The sequence below is a fragment of the Bubalus bubalis genome, chromosome 1, assembly GCF_019923935.1.
Source record: "Bubalus bubalis isolate 160015118507 breed Murrah chromosome 1, NDDB_SH_1, whole genome shotgun sequence".
Lineage (NCBI taxonomy): Eukaryota > Metazoa > Chordata > Mammalia > Artiodactyla > Bovidae > Bubalus > Bubalus bubalis.
The window spans coordinates 102,986,081-103,003,080 of record NC_059157.1 but is presented as its reverse complement, the minus strand read 5'-3'; the positions used below and the strand labels follow the sequence as shown (position 1 = coordinate 103,003,080).

Here is a 17,000-nt window from a genome sequence, read left to right as displayed (position 1 = left end):
TGCTTATGTGGGAGATCAGGAGAAGAAAAAGACTACAGCTAGGTATATGGAAGGAAAAGAGAGAGGTAAAGATAGGAAGAAGAAAAAGGGAACTCCCTTCAGAAAATGTCTTCAGCTTTCGGGATACTTTTCACAATTTTTCTCCCTTTCACAGCTGGTGAGTCTGTTGGGAGTGGTGGTAGGGAAGGGCGAAAGGTACTGGAGTGAAGTAGAGGAAACCATGTTGAGAAAGATACTTTAGATTGTTTTCCACCAGAATTTTTATGTCTTTTAAAACTCTCAATTTCATTCTTCTCTTTCTAGTTTCCTTGGGTAACAATTTTAGAACAGTCCTTGTATGGGGATCGAATGCTTTGCATTTCTAATGAGCTACCAAGTGATGTTGATGTTGCTGGTATGTAGATCAACACTGAGTAGCTAGGTTTTAAAGAAGTCTTGTTTTTTGAAATAAGACACTTGAGATAATTCTAAGATTGCATCTTTATGCCATTTGCAAAAAACAAACAAACAAAACAAAAAACCAACCCTAAAATAAAGCAAAAACCAAAAAGGAGCCTAAGAACGAACTCACACATAAACGTTAAATTTCCTTATAAGTGGATACAAGCTATTTAAGCCACGTTAGGGGATTTTTTTAAGAACTCCAGAGGCAGTGTGATGTAGAAAAGGTATGCTTGCTCCCTGTGCTCCCCCTTCCTGACTGTGGAAGCTTTGAGTTTGAGTCTCTGCTCTGCCCTTCAGAGGTAGGTTTCTCATCTGTACAACAGGAGTACTCATTTCTCCCTGTAGAGAGTTCGTGAGTATATTAGTGCTTCTCACATAGTATAGAAGTGGCTCTCACGCAGAGGATGCTCAGTTACGATTAGGTTTCTTGTTTCTTTCCCATCTTTTCTTCTCAAGAATCTATTTATAAATAACTACCAGTTTTGCACTCAAGATAATTTTAATTTCTTACCTTTTTATTCATTCTTAGTGCATTATGACAATGCATTTTAATCATTAGGCTGTGTTACTGTACATAATTAAAATTAATAACACTTCTCTTATTTTAAAAAGTGTTTTACAAGTGTTTTTGAACTAACCTAGAGTGATCTTCTTTCCAGGTATTTTGGATTATCAGGGAAGTTTTGATATAAGAATACTGGGCTTCAGGTCAAAATATCTGAATTTGAGATGTAAACATGGTCACTTACCAAGACTACCAAGATGCTTGAAATTGTGTTTTGTCTTTTATCCATCTCTGCATAATTCATGGTACCTATCACAATACTTCAAATATACTAATAATGATATTTATTGAGCACTTATTACATGCAAGATGCTTTTCTAAGTACTCTACATGTATTAGTTCTTTTAATCATAATAATCCTATAAGGAATATTACTTCTATTTAAGGGAAATTAAATTGAGACACAGAGGAGCTAAGTGATATATTTCACTATATCTGAGCTGCAATATTTTTTCACACTTCAGCATCTCCACAATGGGATGTGTATCAGTCAGAGTCCCAGCAGTAAACAACCAGCACACTTTGAGTAACTTGGGGAGAGTTTTACAAAAGCACGCATACTTTAAAAAGATGTGGTTTCCATAACCAGTAAGAGATAAGGAAGGACCTGGTGTCTTGCAACTGCTGGAAGGCATTACACTCCTTGACCTGAAGTTACAAGATGAAGGAATGTGAAGAAAGCAGTGTTTTTGAGAGAGCTGCCAATAGGACGATGGCTATGGGAGTGGTACATATGCAAACCCTAACACCCCCACAGGAAAAATGTAGTACTCTGACCTCACTCTCCTTCCACCTCTGATCTACATTTGCTGTCAATGCCTCCAAGAAGTCAGCCTCTTAGGACCTAGAGAATGGCAGAAAAGATTGGAGAATTGTTCTGGAGGAGCAAATGGAGCATATTCCAGCACAAGATGCATCCTACAATAGAGATCATGTCATGAGTAACTGGCAGAGCATTTTGTCTCCTACTGTTGCATAATCAATATGTTATAAATTAGTATCATTCTTTTATTTGATAAAGTGCAGAAACTTGTTCAAGGTTACACATTAGAAGACAGTTGTGGCAGAATTTGCACCCAGATAATCTAACTCAAGAGCCCAGGGCCTTAACCAGCATGCACTATAAGTAGATCCTTATTAAACAGTCACAGATAAAACTGTATTGCTTTTTTGATTTTTTTTTTCCTGTTCTCATTTACAGCATCTCCAGAAGTAACACTACTTTAGAGGAAGAATAAAACTTCAGTGTGCAAAGGTTGCAGGGAAGCCAGCTTAAGCCCCAGAAGATTGCATCACTGAGCATGAATCTAGGCTTAACAGGGCAGTGACTGTCCAGAACACATGCCACTGGGCAGGCAATATTGTATATTATGTGACCTGCTTTGTTTTACATTTGAACAGGAGCAAGAGTCTAATCATAGGTGAGCAGGCTTGCAGTAACTCATCTAATTATCTTAGCTTCTTCCCAAACAAGTGTCATCACCTATTGACATACTTGGTTATCACCTCAGGAAATTCTAATTGACTTACATTGAATTTTTTCATGCTGTCTTATTTCCTCTTTCAAGTTTTCCTTTGCCTTCTGTCTTATTATTGGACTGAAGTTGATTTTCTCAGATAAAATTCACACTCTATTTTTTTATCTCTTTATTGATTCTTAGTCCATTCTGACGGTGCATTTTAAGTATTAGGCTGTGTCACCACTTAATTTTCTTTTCGATTATGTCTAATCAGGTTTTTAACCCACCCACTGAGATATGATTCCAATAATTGTATTTTTCTTTTTTAAAAGTTTAGTTCTTTCCTTTTATTTCCTTTTTCCTCTTTTCTTTTTTTAACCATGTTAATCACATGTTATTTTCCATAGTGGAAAACCATAGTGGTTTTCACACTGTCTCATTATTTCTAGTTATTGTGTTGCCAATTCTGGTGGTTGCTGTAATAGAAAAACAGAATTATAGAAGAGATAGTGACCATTAAATGGTAAATGGGAGTGAGAAAAATTTTAGAGAGTACTTTGTACAGGGGATAAAATTTGAATGAGGTCTGAAGGATAGACTGAAGTTTAAAAAGTTAATTAGGCTGACAAAGTAAAAGAGGGCATTTAATTTTATTTATCAATAACAGCAATAGTTGATTTACAATGTGCTAGTTAGTATCTGCTGCTCATCAAAGTGATCCAGTTATACATATATCCACTCTTTTTTAGATTTTGTTACCATAAAGGCTATTACAGAGTACTGAATAGAGTTCCCTGTGCTATACAGTAGGTTCTTATTAGTTATCTATTTTATATATAATAGTTTGTATATGTCAATTCCGATTTCCCGATTTATCCCTCCACTTGCCCTTTCCCCCTTGCATTCAGTCACTCAGTCGTGTCTGACTCTTTGTGATCCTATGGATTGTAGCCTGCTAGGCCCCTCTGTTAGTGGAATTTCCCAGGCAAGAATACTGGAGTGGGTTGCCACTTCCTATTCTAGGGGATCTTCCCGACCCAGGGATCGAACCTGTGTCTCTTGTGTCTCCTGCATTGGCAGGAGGATTCTTTACCACTGAGCCATCAGGGAAGCCCCATCCCTTCACCCATGGTAACTGTAAGTTTGTTTTCTATATCTGTTACTGTATTTCTGTCTTGTAAATAGGTTCCTTTGTACCATTTTTTAGATTCCATATATAAGTGATATCATATGATATTTGTCTTTCTCTGTCTGACTACTCAGTATGACAATCTCTGGGTCCATTCATGGCACTGCATATGGCATTATTTTTATCTTTTTTTATGGCTCAGTGATTGGACTACAAGGAGATCCAACCAGTCCATTCTAAGGGAGATCAGTCCTGGGTGTTCTTTGGAAGGACTGATGCTGAAGCTGAAGCTCCAATACTTTGGCCACCTCAGTCAAAGAGTTGACTCATTGGAAAAGACTCTGATGCTGGGAGGGATTGGGGGCAGGAGGAAAAGGGGACGACAGAGGATGAGATGGCTGGATGGCATCACTGACTTGATGGACATGAGTTTGAGTGAACTCTGGGAGTTGGTGATGGACAGGGAGGCCTGGCGTGCTGCAATTCATGGGGCCACAAAGAGTCGGACACGACTGAGCGACAACTGAACTGAACTGATATTCCATTGTATATATGTACCACATCTTCTTTATCCATTCCTCCATTTATGGGCTTCAAAGTCCTGGCTATGGTAAGTAGTCCTGCAATGAACATTTTTGAACTTTGGTTTTCTCTGAATATATGCCCAGGAATGGGACTGCAGGATCATATCATAGCTTTATTTTTACTTTTTAAAGGAACCTCCATACTTTTCTCCATAGTGGCTGTACCAATTTACATTCTCACCAACAGTGTAGGAGGGTTCCCTTTTCTCCACACCCTCTCCAGCATTTACTGTTGGTAGATTTTGTGATGATGCCATTCTGACTGGCGTGAGGTGCTACCTCATTATAGTCTTGATTTACTTTTCTCTGATAATTAGTGATGCTGTGCATCTTTTCATATGCCTCTTGGCCATCTGTCTTCTTTGGAGAAATGTCTATTTAGATCTTCTGCCCACTTTTTAATTGGACTGTTTGGGTGTTTTGATATTGAGCTGCATGAGCTGTTTGTATATTTTGGATATTAATCCCTTGTCAGTCACTTCATTTGCAAATATTTTCTCCCACTCTGAGGGTTGTCTTTACATTCTGTTCATGGTTTCCTTTGCTGTGCAGAAGCTTTTAAGCTTAATTAGGTCCAACTTATTTATTTTAGTTATTCTAGGAGGTGGATCAAAAAAGGTCTTGCTTGTGATTTATGTCACAGAGTGTTTTGCTTTTGCAAAGACTGTTTCGCCTATGCAAAGAAGGAAGTGGAGATGATTTGTTTGGAATTAATATGTTTTATAGATGAGTTGGAAACACAGATTCAAAGGAAATTAGAATGGGATTCAGATTTTGAAGTCTTCTTCTTATAAGCAATGAGTCAAATTTTTCTAGACAAAGATGTTGAGTTGGATAGAGAAGCAAGCACAAAATAGAATCTGGGAAACACCACATTTTCAGGAATGGTCCAAAGAACAGAATCTAATAAAAGATGCAGAGTGGAATCCATGGGGAAGGAAAATTAGTGGAAACCAATGACAGAGTTTGAGGGAGGAAGAGGTGAAAATTTCAAATTCCTTCAAGATGTCAGGTAGAATAAAAATTTTAATTGTGCTTTGAATTAATCAGTGGATCATTGATGACTGTCATAAAGCAATGGAGAGGGCTATAAAAACTGTTCTCCGGGCAGTTTTTTATTATATATATATATATTAAAAAAAAAACAAAAACCTTACTGTGAATCATATCAGGAAATATCCCCAAATATCTTACTGAGGCTCTTTTTCTATAATATCATAATATTAAGTAGCACATTGGTCAAGGAGTTTTTTTTTTATCAGAATGCTGACATTTGATGTCTTATTTGCGGAACCCTTTCCAAGAACTTTCATGGAACATTCGGGCAAAATTTCACTAGAAAATTCTTATATTTCTTAGAAAAAAGCAAAATACCTGACTTTTTCCAGATTCCTTTGCTACTTTGAGCAAAAAAGAATTATTAACATCAATAATACACTATAGATTAACCTGACTTGTCAATAAGGAATGTACTTTAAAGATATTACTTGTAATTAAAGTTCTTGAGCCTCCAGCTTACTCCACCCCTCGGACTCAGCCTTAAGGTTCTCTTTCCTTCTGGGCATTCTGACTATTGTGGGATCCATTGCTTTCTGGAAGTTTACTGGATGCAAGTTATCTGTTAGTTAATCAAAATGGACTTTACATTCAAAGTTTATTTATTTAAATGGGAAATTCATAGGCAGCAAAATTTATGATCCTTCTATGCTACCTTGATAGTCCCAGTATTCAATACTAATGGCACTGGTAAAAACAACTACTAAAACAAACTAGTAGCAACAGCAGCAACCAACAACAAACAGCAGTAATTGTCACTATTTGAATGTTTACTACTCTGCCAGGCACTGTACCATATGCCTCACATATCACTTAAACTATTATTTTTCTTATTAACAAGGACAGAAATATATATTGGAAGCAACTGATCATTTATGTGAAAAGCTTTTATGTCTTTTATGCATGTGTTTTTGGATATGTCAAGGTATAGCAGTGCATATAACACATAATAAAAAAAGGAATATATATTATTCCTCTTAATAAAAAATATAACACAACACATAATAAAAAAAGTTTTTTTTAAATTTTATTTTATTTTTAAACCTGAAACAGTGTAGAGAAGGCAATGGCACCCCACTCCAGTACGCTACAGTCCATGGGGTCGCTAAGAGTCGGACACGACTGAGCAACTTCACTTTCACTTTTCACTCTCATGCAGTGGAGAAGGAAATGGCAACCCACTCCAGTGTTCTTGCCTGGAGAATCCCAGGGACGGGGGAGCCTGGTGGGCTGCCATCTCTGGGGTCGCACAGAGTCGGACACGACTGAAGTGACTTAGCAGCAGCAGCTTTTCATCACAATTGCTTTGCCAACTAGATTTGGTAAAAGAGGAATAACAAGTACTAAATCAAATTACAAGGACTTCCCTGGTGGTCCAGGAGTTAAGAATCCTCCTGCCAATGGATGGCACATGAGTTTGATCCCTGGTCTGAGAAGATTCAACATGCTGCAGGGCAACTAAGCCCCTGCAACACAGCTACTGAGCCCCAGCTCTAGAACTTGGCAGCTGCAACTACTGAAGCTCGAGCACCCTAGAGCCCATGCTCCACGATAAGCAAAGCCACCACAGTGTGAAGCCCGAGCACCACCACTAGCAAACCCACCACTTGCTGCAACTAGAAAAAGCCCATGTGTGCAGCAATGAAGACCCAGAGCAGCCAAAAAATACTAATAAACAAATCAGATTATTTTTTTCTTTTTCCTACATTTCCTGGCTCCCTAATGTTTTTGACACACACATAGATAAAAGAAGAACAGTCTTTGAGCTTTCAAGCTTGTTTTAGCTTAGCTCTAATTGAAATGTGGTCCTAGGAACCCTTGCAGGAGGTCCTCAAGGTAGGTTCTATTTTCATAATAATACTAATATGTTTGCTTTTTTGCACTTACATTCTCTTGCATTCATTTTCGAGATGCTACATGGCATATGTTGATATTGTTGCCTTGATGGCTTATGGAGTGAGTACTTATGTATTATTAGTGTGTGTGTTTCTAAATTTTCCTATGGCAAATTCTTTGGGATCCTCAACAATTTTTAAGGGTAGAAAGACACACTGAAACTAAAAAGCCCAAGAATTACTGTTTTAGCTGAAAGAAAATATGAATTAGGACCACTTATTATTGAATTAGTCTTAAATTGGGGTAATAAAACTTTAGAAAATTATATAAAATTATAAGATATTATCAAATGTGAAAAAGTAATGAAAATTCATGAGCTGTATCATTTGGCTTACCTGAATTGACTATAAATTACTGAATTAACTATAAATTCCTAGCTGTGGGTCTCTTTCATTTTCTAGAGTTATAACAAGGTTCTGGTGGTTAAGACTCAGACTCTTAAGCTGCAGAGCTTCCTCTCTTTCTTTGTTTTTGTCTTGCTTTGTAAATAAATATATATATTTTGCCCATCTTCTTTAAAATTAGCACAAGCATAACTTTGGTTTTGTTGACTACTAACAAACACACTCTCTAGCCTTAATAACCAACCTTTTAGACAAACACCATGTGGTTAACCCAAACAGTCAGTCTGTGGTATTTTGTTACTGATGCCATAGCAGACTAGTACTCTATGGGACTTGGTCTAAAATGCCTTAAATATGGGTTATTTTTGATGTAAATGCTTTCAATTTTTAGCCTAAATAAATATTTGTTGAAGTATTCTACTTATCGCACTTATTATTCTTACCTTCCCAAATCAAATTGTTTACTATATCTTTTTCTCTTTTTTTTTTCAAGTATCCTGTTTTTCAAGATACCTTTCTAAGTCAATTCTGCCAAATATGGTATAAGTCAGCATTAACATATACTGTGGAAATATTTATCAGAGGTTCCTAGGACATACAATTTTCTCTTTAGTTATTTTAAAAATAATATATTTTATTTTATTTTGGTGAAATGTCCTTCTTATAGGACATTCAGGCAATACAGAAAATGTAACTGCTTCAAATTCCACCACTCAAAACAACCACTTTTAACATTAGCTGAACAGTTTTCTATGAATATGTGTAAAAAGAAGGAAAGACAAATTATTGTATGAAAATTATTTCATATGAGCATGTTACCTTAAATAAAAATTATTACATTTATTGTTACTTTATTTTAAGCTGGCAAAAGGGGCAGATGTAATTACTGAATGTGAGATAGAAATGTCCCTACCATATACAATGTGAATGTAAACTATGATCTTTGAGTGATAATGCTGCATCATTGTTTGTTCATCAATTGCAACAAATGTACCACTCTGGTAGGGATGATGAGGGGGGCTACATACACGTGGAAGTAGGGGACAAACAGAAACCGTTTGAGCTGCTAAGTCGCTTCAGTCGTGTCTGACTCTGTGCGACCCCATAGGTGGCAGCCCACCAGGCTCCCCCATCCCTGGGATTCTCTAGGCAAGAACACTGGAGTGGGTTACCATTTCCTTCTCCAATGCATGAAAGTGAAAAGGGAAAGTGAAGGCGCTCAGTCGTGTCCAACTCTTCGTGACCCCATGAACTGCAGCCTACCAGGCTCCTCTGTCCATGAGATTTTCCAGGCAAGGATACTGGAGTGGGTTGCCATTTCCTTCTTCAATATATATTTTTACATGTTGAAGATTAAAACACTTGTGTTCTTTATAAATAATTCTCTCATGTTTAAACTATATATTTAAATGGATTTATTGTTCATCACAAATCATGATTTAAAATTTTTATTTATTTATTTATTTTTGTTGTTGGGATATATATGGCAGAAAGAGAAGAACTAAAGAGCCTCTTGATAAAAGTGAAAGAGGAGAGTGAAAAAGTTGGCTTAAAGCTCAACATTCAGAAAATTAAGATAGTGGCATCCGATCCCATCACTTCATGGCAAATAGATGGGGAAACAATAGAAACAGTGAGAGACTTTATTTTCTTGGGCTCCAAAATCACTGCAGATGGTGACTGCAGCCATGAAATTAAAGGATGGTTGCTCCTTGGAAGAAAAATTATGACCAACCTAGACAGCATATTAAAAAGCAGAGACATTACTTTGCCAACAAGGGTTTGTCTAATCAAAGCTATGTTTTTTCCAGTGGTCATATACAGATGTGAGAGTTCTACTATAAAGAAAACTGAGCGCTGAAGAATTTTTAACTGTGGTGTTGGAGAAGACTCTTGAGAGTCCCTGGGACTGCAAGGAGATCCAATCAGTCAATCCTAAAGGAAATCAGTTCTGAATATTCATTGGAAAGACTGATGCTGAGGCTGAAACTCTAATACTTTGGCCACCTGATGCAAAGAACGGACTCATTTGAAAGACCCTGATGCTGGGAAATATTGGAGGCAGGAGAAGGGGATGACAGAGGATGAGATGGTTAGATGGCATCACCAATTCGATGGACATGAGTTTAAGTAAGCACTGGGAGTTGGTGATGGACAGGGAAACCTGGCGTGCTGCAGTCCATGGGGTTGCAAAGAGTTGGACACAACTGAAAGACTAAACTGAACTGAACTGAACTATCTAGTGCTTTTGTTGTATGTTTTACAACTGAAGAAGTATGAGAGGAAAGATTAAAAAAATGAGTGCTTATATCTGTTTTAAAATTCTCTCCTGTCCTCTTTGGTTTTGATCTACAGGTAAGATGAAATAAAACCTATTGTAACTCATTCTTTTTTTTTTTTGTAACTCATTCTAATCCAGAGTGTGTCTGTCTCTCTGTTATGCCACTCATTGAATGTGTAGTTGGATCTATTATCTTACAGTGTAACCATGGAGTTATTAGCACCACTAGTTTTCATTCCAAGAAAAAAAAAAGGATTAAAAAAAACCCTCCCAGAAGCAAAATAAAATAAGACAGAGTAACAAAGTCTTACTCATAGTCATAACCACTTAGAGACTTCTGATAAAATAAAATATTGCTAAAATGTTAGAACAGATACAGAAACTGTAGCATTTTCAATATAATCCACCACATTGCCTGTGGTTCAGATGTGAAATAAGCAAAGAACAGTTTCTTCTGAGCCCTGATATTTATGATGACCACAGTTGACCACACCGTGAAAACCTAATGCTTGGTTTGTGTGTATATGGTATATTTGCATTCATGTGTTTAATGCTATTGACCCAATGTTTGTATCAGTGGTGGAAATGTTTGTGATAAGAATCAACCTGAACAGGAAATTCATGTGAGTAACTATTTCAGTGCTAAATAGGCACTTTAGAAAGGCAGTGGAGAAGGCAATGGCACCCCCACTTCAGTACTCTTGCCTGGAAAATCCCATGGACGGAGGAGCCTGGTAGGCTGCAGTCCATGGGGTCGCTAAGAGTTGGACACGACTGAGTGACTTCACTTTCACTTTTCATTTTCATGCATTGGAGAAGGAAATGGCAACCCCTTCCAGTGTTCTTGCCTGGAGAATCCCAGGGACGGGGGAGCCTGGTGGGCTGCCGTCTATGGGGTTGCACAGAGTTGAACACGACGGAAGCGACTTAGCAGCAGCAGCAGCAGCAGCAGCAGCAGCAGAAAGGCAGTAGAAGAGAAAGATGAGAAATACTGCCCAGAGGATTGGGGGGAGAAGTGCAGTGAGGTAAGCTGGCTATGGAGGGTGATGGAATAACTGGAGCCCAAGGTATGTCCAAGCAGAAGCAGCGTAAGCCATGCTGGTGAAAGGCTGTAAGGTCTCCACAAGTGACCTTGAAAGTGAACAGATTTTTGCACATAGCTTACCGCCAATGTAAACAGAAAGGTCTGACTTCTGAGAATAAAGTCAGTATGTGGGATATAACATGTTTAGTTGCTAAGTCATGTCCAACTTTTTTGTGACCTCATGGACAATAGCCCTCCAGGCTCCTCTGTCCATGGATTTCCCAGGCAAGAACACTGGAGTGGGTTGCCATTTTCTTCCCCAAAGGATCTTCCCAACCCAGGGATCTAACCCATGTCTCCTGCATTGCAAGCAGATTCTTTACTGCTGAGCTACCAGGGAAGCCATGATACATTAATAACATATACAAGATGTAATTATTATAAGAAAGTGTTAGTCACTAAGTCGTGTCTGACTCTTTGTGATCCCATGGACTGTAGCTCTCTAGGCTCCTCTGTCCATGGGATTTTCCAGGCAAGAGTACTGGAGTAGGGTGCCATTACCTTCTCTGCACTAGTCACTAATGAAATACAAGAACAGTGTGGAGATTCCTTAAAAAACTGGAAATAGACCTGCCTTATGATCCAGCAATCCCACTGCTGGACATACACACTGAGGAAACCAGAAGGGAAAGAGACACGTGTACCCCAATGTTCATCGCAGCACTGTTTATAATAGCCAGGACATGGAAGCAACCTAGATGTCCATCAGCAGATGGATGGATAAGAAAGCTGTGGTACATATACACAATGGAGTATTATTCAGCCATTAAAAAGAATACATTTGAATCAGTTCTAATGAGGTGGATGAAACTGGAGCCTATTATACAGAGTGAAGTAAGCCAGAAAGAAAAACACCAATACAGTATACTAACGCATATATATGGAATTTAGAAAGATGGTAACAATAACCCTGTGTACGAGACAGCAAAAGAGACACTGATGTATAGAACAGTCTTATGGACTCTGGGAGAGGGAGAGGGTGGGGTGATTTGGGAGAATGGCATTGAAACATGTAAAATATCATGTATGAAATGAGTTGCCAGTCCAGGTTCGATGCACGATACTGGATGCTAGGGGCTGGTGCACTGGGACGACCCAGAGGGATGGAATGGGGAGGGAGGAGGGAGGAGGGTTCAGGATGGGGAACACATGTATACCTGTGGCGGATTCATTTTGATATTTGGCAAAACTAATACAGTTATGTAAAGTTTAAAAAAAAAAAAAACAAAAACCAAATGAGATATCACTTAACACCCACTAGGATCCTACTACTACTACTGCTGAAATGAAAAATAGGTGTAGGCAAGATTATAGAGGAACTGGAACTCATATATTACTAGTAGAAATGTACAATTGTGAAGTTGCTGTTAAGAGCAAATTGGTGAGTCTTCAATAAGTTACACACAGAGAGGGAGACAGAGACAGTAGAAAAGGAGGATGCTGAGCTCAGCTTCCCCACGAACAAATCAGAAATACAATTATATGTGGAACAATTATTACTGAAAACAACATGGGAACTGTCAGAAAGGCTCTTCTATAACCAGCACTGTAAAGAAAGATCCACATGAAGTTAGTTAGGAAGAGAGGAGAAGCCATCAGGTCAGAACCCAAACCTTAGCAGGAAAACAAAAGAGAAGGGGGATATCATGGGCTCAGGGATCCTCCCTGGAAGGAGCAAGGACTTTAAGGTGCCCCAGCACAAGGGTCCAACACCGGTAAGATGAGTCTTTTTAGCTGTTTTGAAAACCAGTGGAACTTACTAGAGAGATGAAAGAAACCAAGATAGCACTCTTTTTTAAAAAATTATTTAACTGGAGGATAATTACTTTACAGTATTGTGATGGTTCCCACCATCATTCATGTGTGATGGTCCATAGATCAGCATGAATCAGCCTTAGGTATACATGTGTCCCCTTCATCCCCAAACCCCTCCAACTCCCCTCCCTCCCATACCACCCCTACAAGTTGTTACAGAGCACTGGCTTTGGGTGCTCTGCCTCATACATCAAACTCTCACTGGTTATCTGTTTTACATATGGTAATTTATATGTTTCAATGCTATTCTCTCAAATCATCCTACCCTCTCCTTCTCCCACTGAGTCCAAAATTCTGTTCTTTATGTCTGTGTCTCCTTTGCTGCCCTGCATGTAGGATCATCAGTACCATCTTTCTAAACTCCATACATATGCATTAATATGTGGTATTTGTCTTTCTCTTTCTGACTTATTTCACTCTGTATAATAGGCTCTAGGTTCATCTACCTCATAACTGACTCAGATGTGTTCCTTTTTATAGCTGAGTAATATTCCGTTGTGTGTATGTATTATAACACTCTTGAAGAGCATTGCACATGCTTGCTTACTCCTAGGAACAACATACAAGAAACAGAAAACTGCCTGGGGCTCTGGCCAGTTTGCCAGAGAAGCCCTTGTGTACACCTAGCCACATTGGGTGCCAGCTTTATCCCCTCTTGCTCTGGCACTGCTCTGCATTGTGAAGGCTGTCCTTACCAAGAAAAGTGTGTACACTTAGAGGAAACAGAACCATCTCAGACCCAACACTGCTTCAGACAAGGGTGGAGGCAACCTTTGCCAGCACACAAGTTCCCGCCCACATTTAGGGGGAGCTAAACTAGTTCCCTGGATGGCATCACAGACTCGATGGACATGAGTTTGAGTGAACTCCGGGAGTTGGTAATGGACAGGGAGGCCTGGTTTGCTGCAATTCATGGGGTCGCAAAGAGTCGGACATGACTGAGCGACTGAACTGAACTGAACTGAAACTAGTTCCATGGTAGACACTAATATTTTCAGCAGGAGCAAAATCAGCTCAGTAGTGTGACTCTAGACCCTCTGACCCGACTCAAGTCTCTAACCAAGGAATGCACAATGGGGAAAACGTGACCCAGCACAGACATGAAGTCACTAGTCCCCAGGTCCCTTCCACTATTCCAACCAAGGCAGAGAGTGCCATCACACACTTGGGGAGAAACCCAGCTCTTCAGAGCTTCTGCTCCAAACCCTTGGGCCTTGCCCCTGGTTTGTACCCTATCTGCCCACTCAGATAGGGTGGTGACTTCCATTAGGCACAGGAGAAGCTCACATCTGGCTCTGTCTCTACTCCGCCACCTCCAGCCTTACATCCACCAAAGTGATGGCTGTCAGGACACTTTGGGGATATATGTGATCCATGCTCACTTCAGTTCCAGCTATCTCACAAAAACCACCAGGCACACACACAGGTGGCATTGGGTAGTAATGCTCCCACCCAAGAACATCCCTTTAAGATAAGGTAGGTAACTGTTTCACCTAATTTCATAGAGACAGAGAAAGTTAAACAAAATAAGAAGACAGAAGACTATGTTTCAAAGTAAAGGACATGGAAAAAAGCCCTGAAAAAAACCTAGTGAAACAGAGATAAATAATTTACCAGATAAAAGCATTGAAGCACTAGTAATAAAAATGATAACTGAACTTGGGAAATGAATAGATGAATACAGTGAGAATTTTAACAAAGAACTAGAAAATGTAAAAAAGAACCAGTCACAGCTGAAGAATGCAATAACTGAAATAAAAATTACACTAAAAAGAATTAAGAGCAGATTCGATGATAGAGAAGAATGCATAAGCAATGTGGAAGATAGAAAAATGAAAATCACCCAATCAGAGCACCAAATAGAAAAACAAATTAAAAAATAAATTTCAAGAGAACTCTGAGACAAAATCAATCATACTAACATTTGCATTATAGGGTTCCCAGAAGGAGAAGAGAGAAGAAAGTGTTGCAAATATATTTGGTGAAATTATGGCTGAAAGGTTCCTGAAATTGAAGAAATTCCCAAACAAAATAAACCCAAAGGGAGCCACATCAATTATGACCACTTTGACCAGTGTGAGCTGGTAACTCACTGTAGTTTTGATTTGCATTTCTCAAATAATTAGTTATGTTGAACATCTTTTCACATGCTTTTTGGCTATCTGTGTGTCTTTGGAGAAATGTCTATTTAGGTCTTTTACCCATTTTTTAAAATTGGGTTATTTGTTTTTTTGTTACTGAGTTGTATGAGCTGTTTGCATATTTTGGAAGTTAAATCCTTGTGAGTTGCATCATTTGCAAATATTTTCTCCCTATCTGTAGGTTGTCTTTTCACTTTGTTTATGGTTTCCTTTGCTCTGCAAAAGGTTATAAGTTTGATTCGACTCCATTTGTTTATTTTTGTTTTTATTTCTGTTGTATTGAAAACTGACCTAAGAAAACATTGGTATGATTTAAAACATATCATATTAAAATGGCAAAGTTAAAGACAGAATTTTAAAGGGAGCAAGGGATATACAAAGAGTCACAAATAAAGGAGCCCCTATAAGGCTATCAGCTTATTTTTCTGTAGAAACTTTTCATGCCAAAGGGAGGGACATGATATATTTATAGTGAGGAAAGGGGAAAATCTACAACCTTGGACACTTTACCCAACAGAGTTATCATTCAGAATTAAAGGGGAAATAAAGAGCTTCTCAGAAGCAAAACCTAGAAGAGTTCATCTAAATGAATCTTACAAGAAATGTTAAAGAGTCTTCTTTAAGCAGAAAAGAAAAGGCTACAACAAGAACTAAGAATTTATAGAAAAGGAAAATTCTCACTAGTAAAGGCAAATATATAAAGAAGGTTAGGTATCAACCATCTAAATCAGCAAGGTTAACAGACAAAAATTGGAAAATTAAATATAATTATAATAAATAGGTGACAGACAAAAAGATGTAAAATATGATATCAAAAACACAAAACAATGAAATTTTGTCATTTGAAGCAATGAAGCAACAGGGATGGACTTGGAGGGTATTATGCTAAGTGAAATAAGTCAGACAGAGAAAGTAAAACACTGTATGATGTCACTTACATGTGGAATCTAAAAAAATATAAGAAACTAGTGAATATAACAAAAAAGAAAATGACTCACAGATTTATAGAGCAAACTACTGGTTACCAGTGCAGTGAGCAAAAGAGGAGGGAAAAATAGGGGTAGGGAATTTAGAGATACAACTATCATGCAAAATGAGCTATGAGAATATATTGTACAACACAGGGAATATAGCCAGTGTTTTGTGATAACTATCAATGGAGTATATATAGCCTTTGGAAGTTGTGAATCACTATATTGTACACTTGTTACTTATATAATATTATACATCAACTATATTTCAATGAAAAAAACATAGACTGAAAGTTAGGGAGTCAAAAAAGCTGTTTCATGCATTGGAAATGACTAGAAAACAAAGGTAGTAACACTCATCTCAACAAAGTAAACTTTAAAACAAATTCTATAACTTATTGTCAATGGCATTATATAATGATAAAAGGTTCAATACAAGAAGAAGATATAACATTTGTTAACATACATGCACCTAATATAATATCTAAATATATAAAGCAAATATTAACAGATGTAAAGGGAGAAATGGACAATAATACAATAACAGTAAGGGATTTTAAACCACAATTACATCAATAGGTGTCTTCTACAAAGAAAATCAATAAGGAAACAATGATCTTTAATGACACATTAGATTAGTTGGACTTAACAGATATCTATAGGACATTTCATCCAAACCAACAGAATACACTTTCTTTTCATATGCACATGGAACTTTCTCCAAGACAGAGCATTAACTAGGCCACAGAACAAGTCTCAATATGTTTAAGAGGACAGAAATTATATCAAGCGTTTTTTCCAACCATAGCAGTATGAAAGTAGAAATCAATTACAGCAAGAAAATGGGGGGAAAACACAAACATATGGAGGCTAAACCACATGCTACTAAAAAACCAATAAAGAAATCAAAGAGGAAATCAGAAAAAAAAACCTTGAGACAAATGAAAATAAAAACACAACTTTCCACAATCTATGGGCTATAGCAAAAGCATTTCTAAGAGGCATATTCATAGTGATATAGGCTTATCTCAAGAAACAGAAAAAAATCTCATGTAAACAACCTACCTTACCTAATTCCTTTAAAGGAATTAGAACAAGATGAGTAAACAAAGACCAAAGTCAGAAGAAGGAAGGAATAATAATAAAAATCAGAAAGGAAATAAACAAAATAGAGAACTTAAGAAAAGAAAAGAAAAAGGAAAAAAAGGAAACAATAGAAATGGTCAGTGA

The 17,000-nt window shown here is 37.8% G+C and overlaps 1 protein-coding gene across 1 annotated transcript in view; it reads left to right on the top strand.

Moving 5' to 3' along the window:
* The window catches only part of LOC102391055 (cell surface glycoprotein CD200 receptor 1), a 60,156-nt gene extending 50,808 nt beyond the window's left edge, over positions 1–9,348 (top strand). Inside the window, exon 9 of the mRNA XM_025284084.2 lies at positions 9,290–9,348. Within this exon, the coding sequence (XP_025139869.2) occupies positions 9,290–9,339 (50 nt within the window). The 3' untranslated portion in view covers positions 9,340–9,348. The remainder of the gene's footprint in view (positions 1–9,289) is intronic.
* Positions 9,349–17,000: the final 7,652 nt, after the last annotated feature.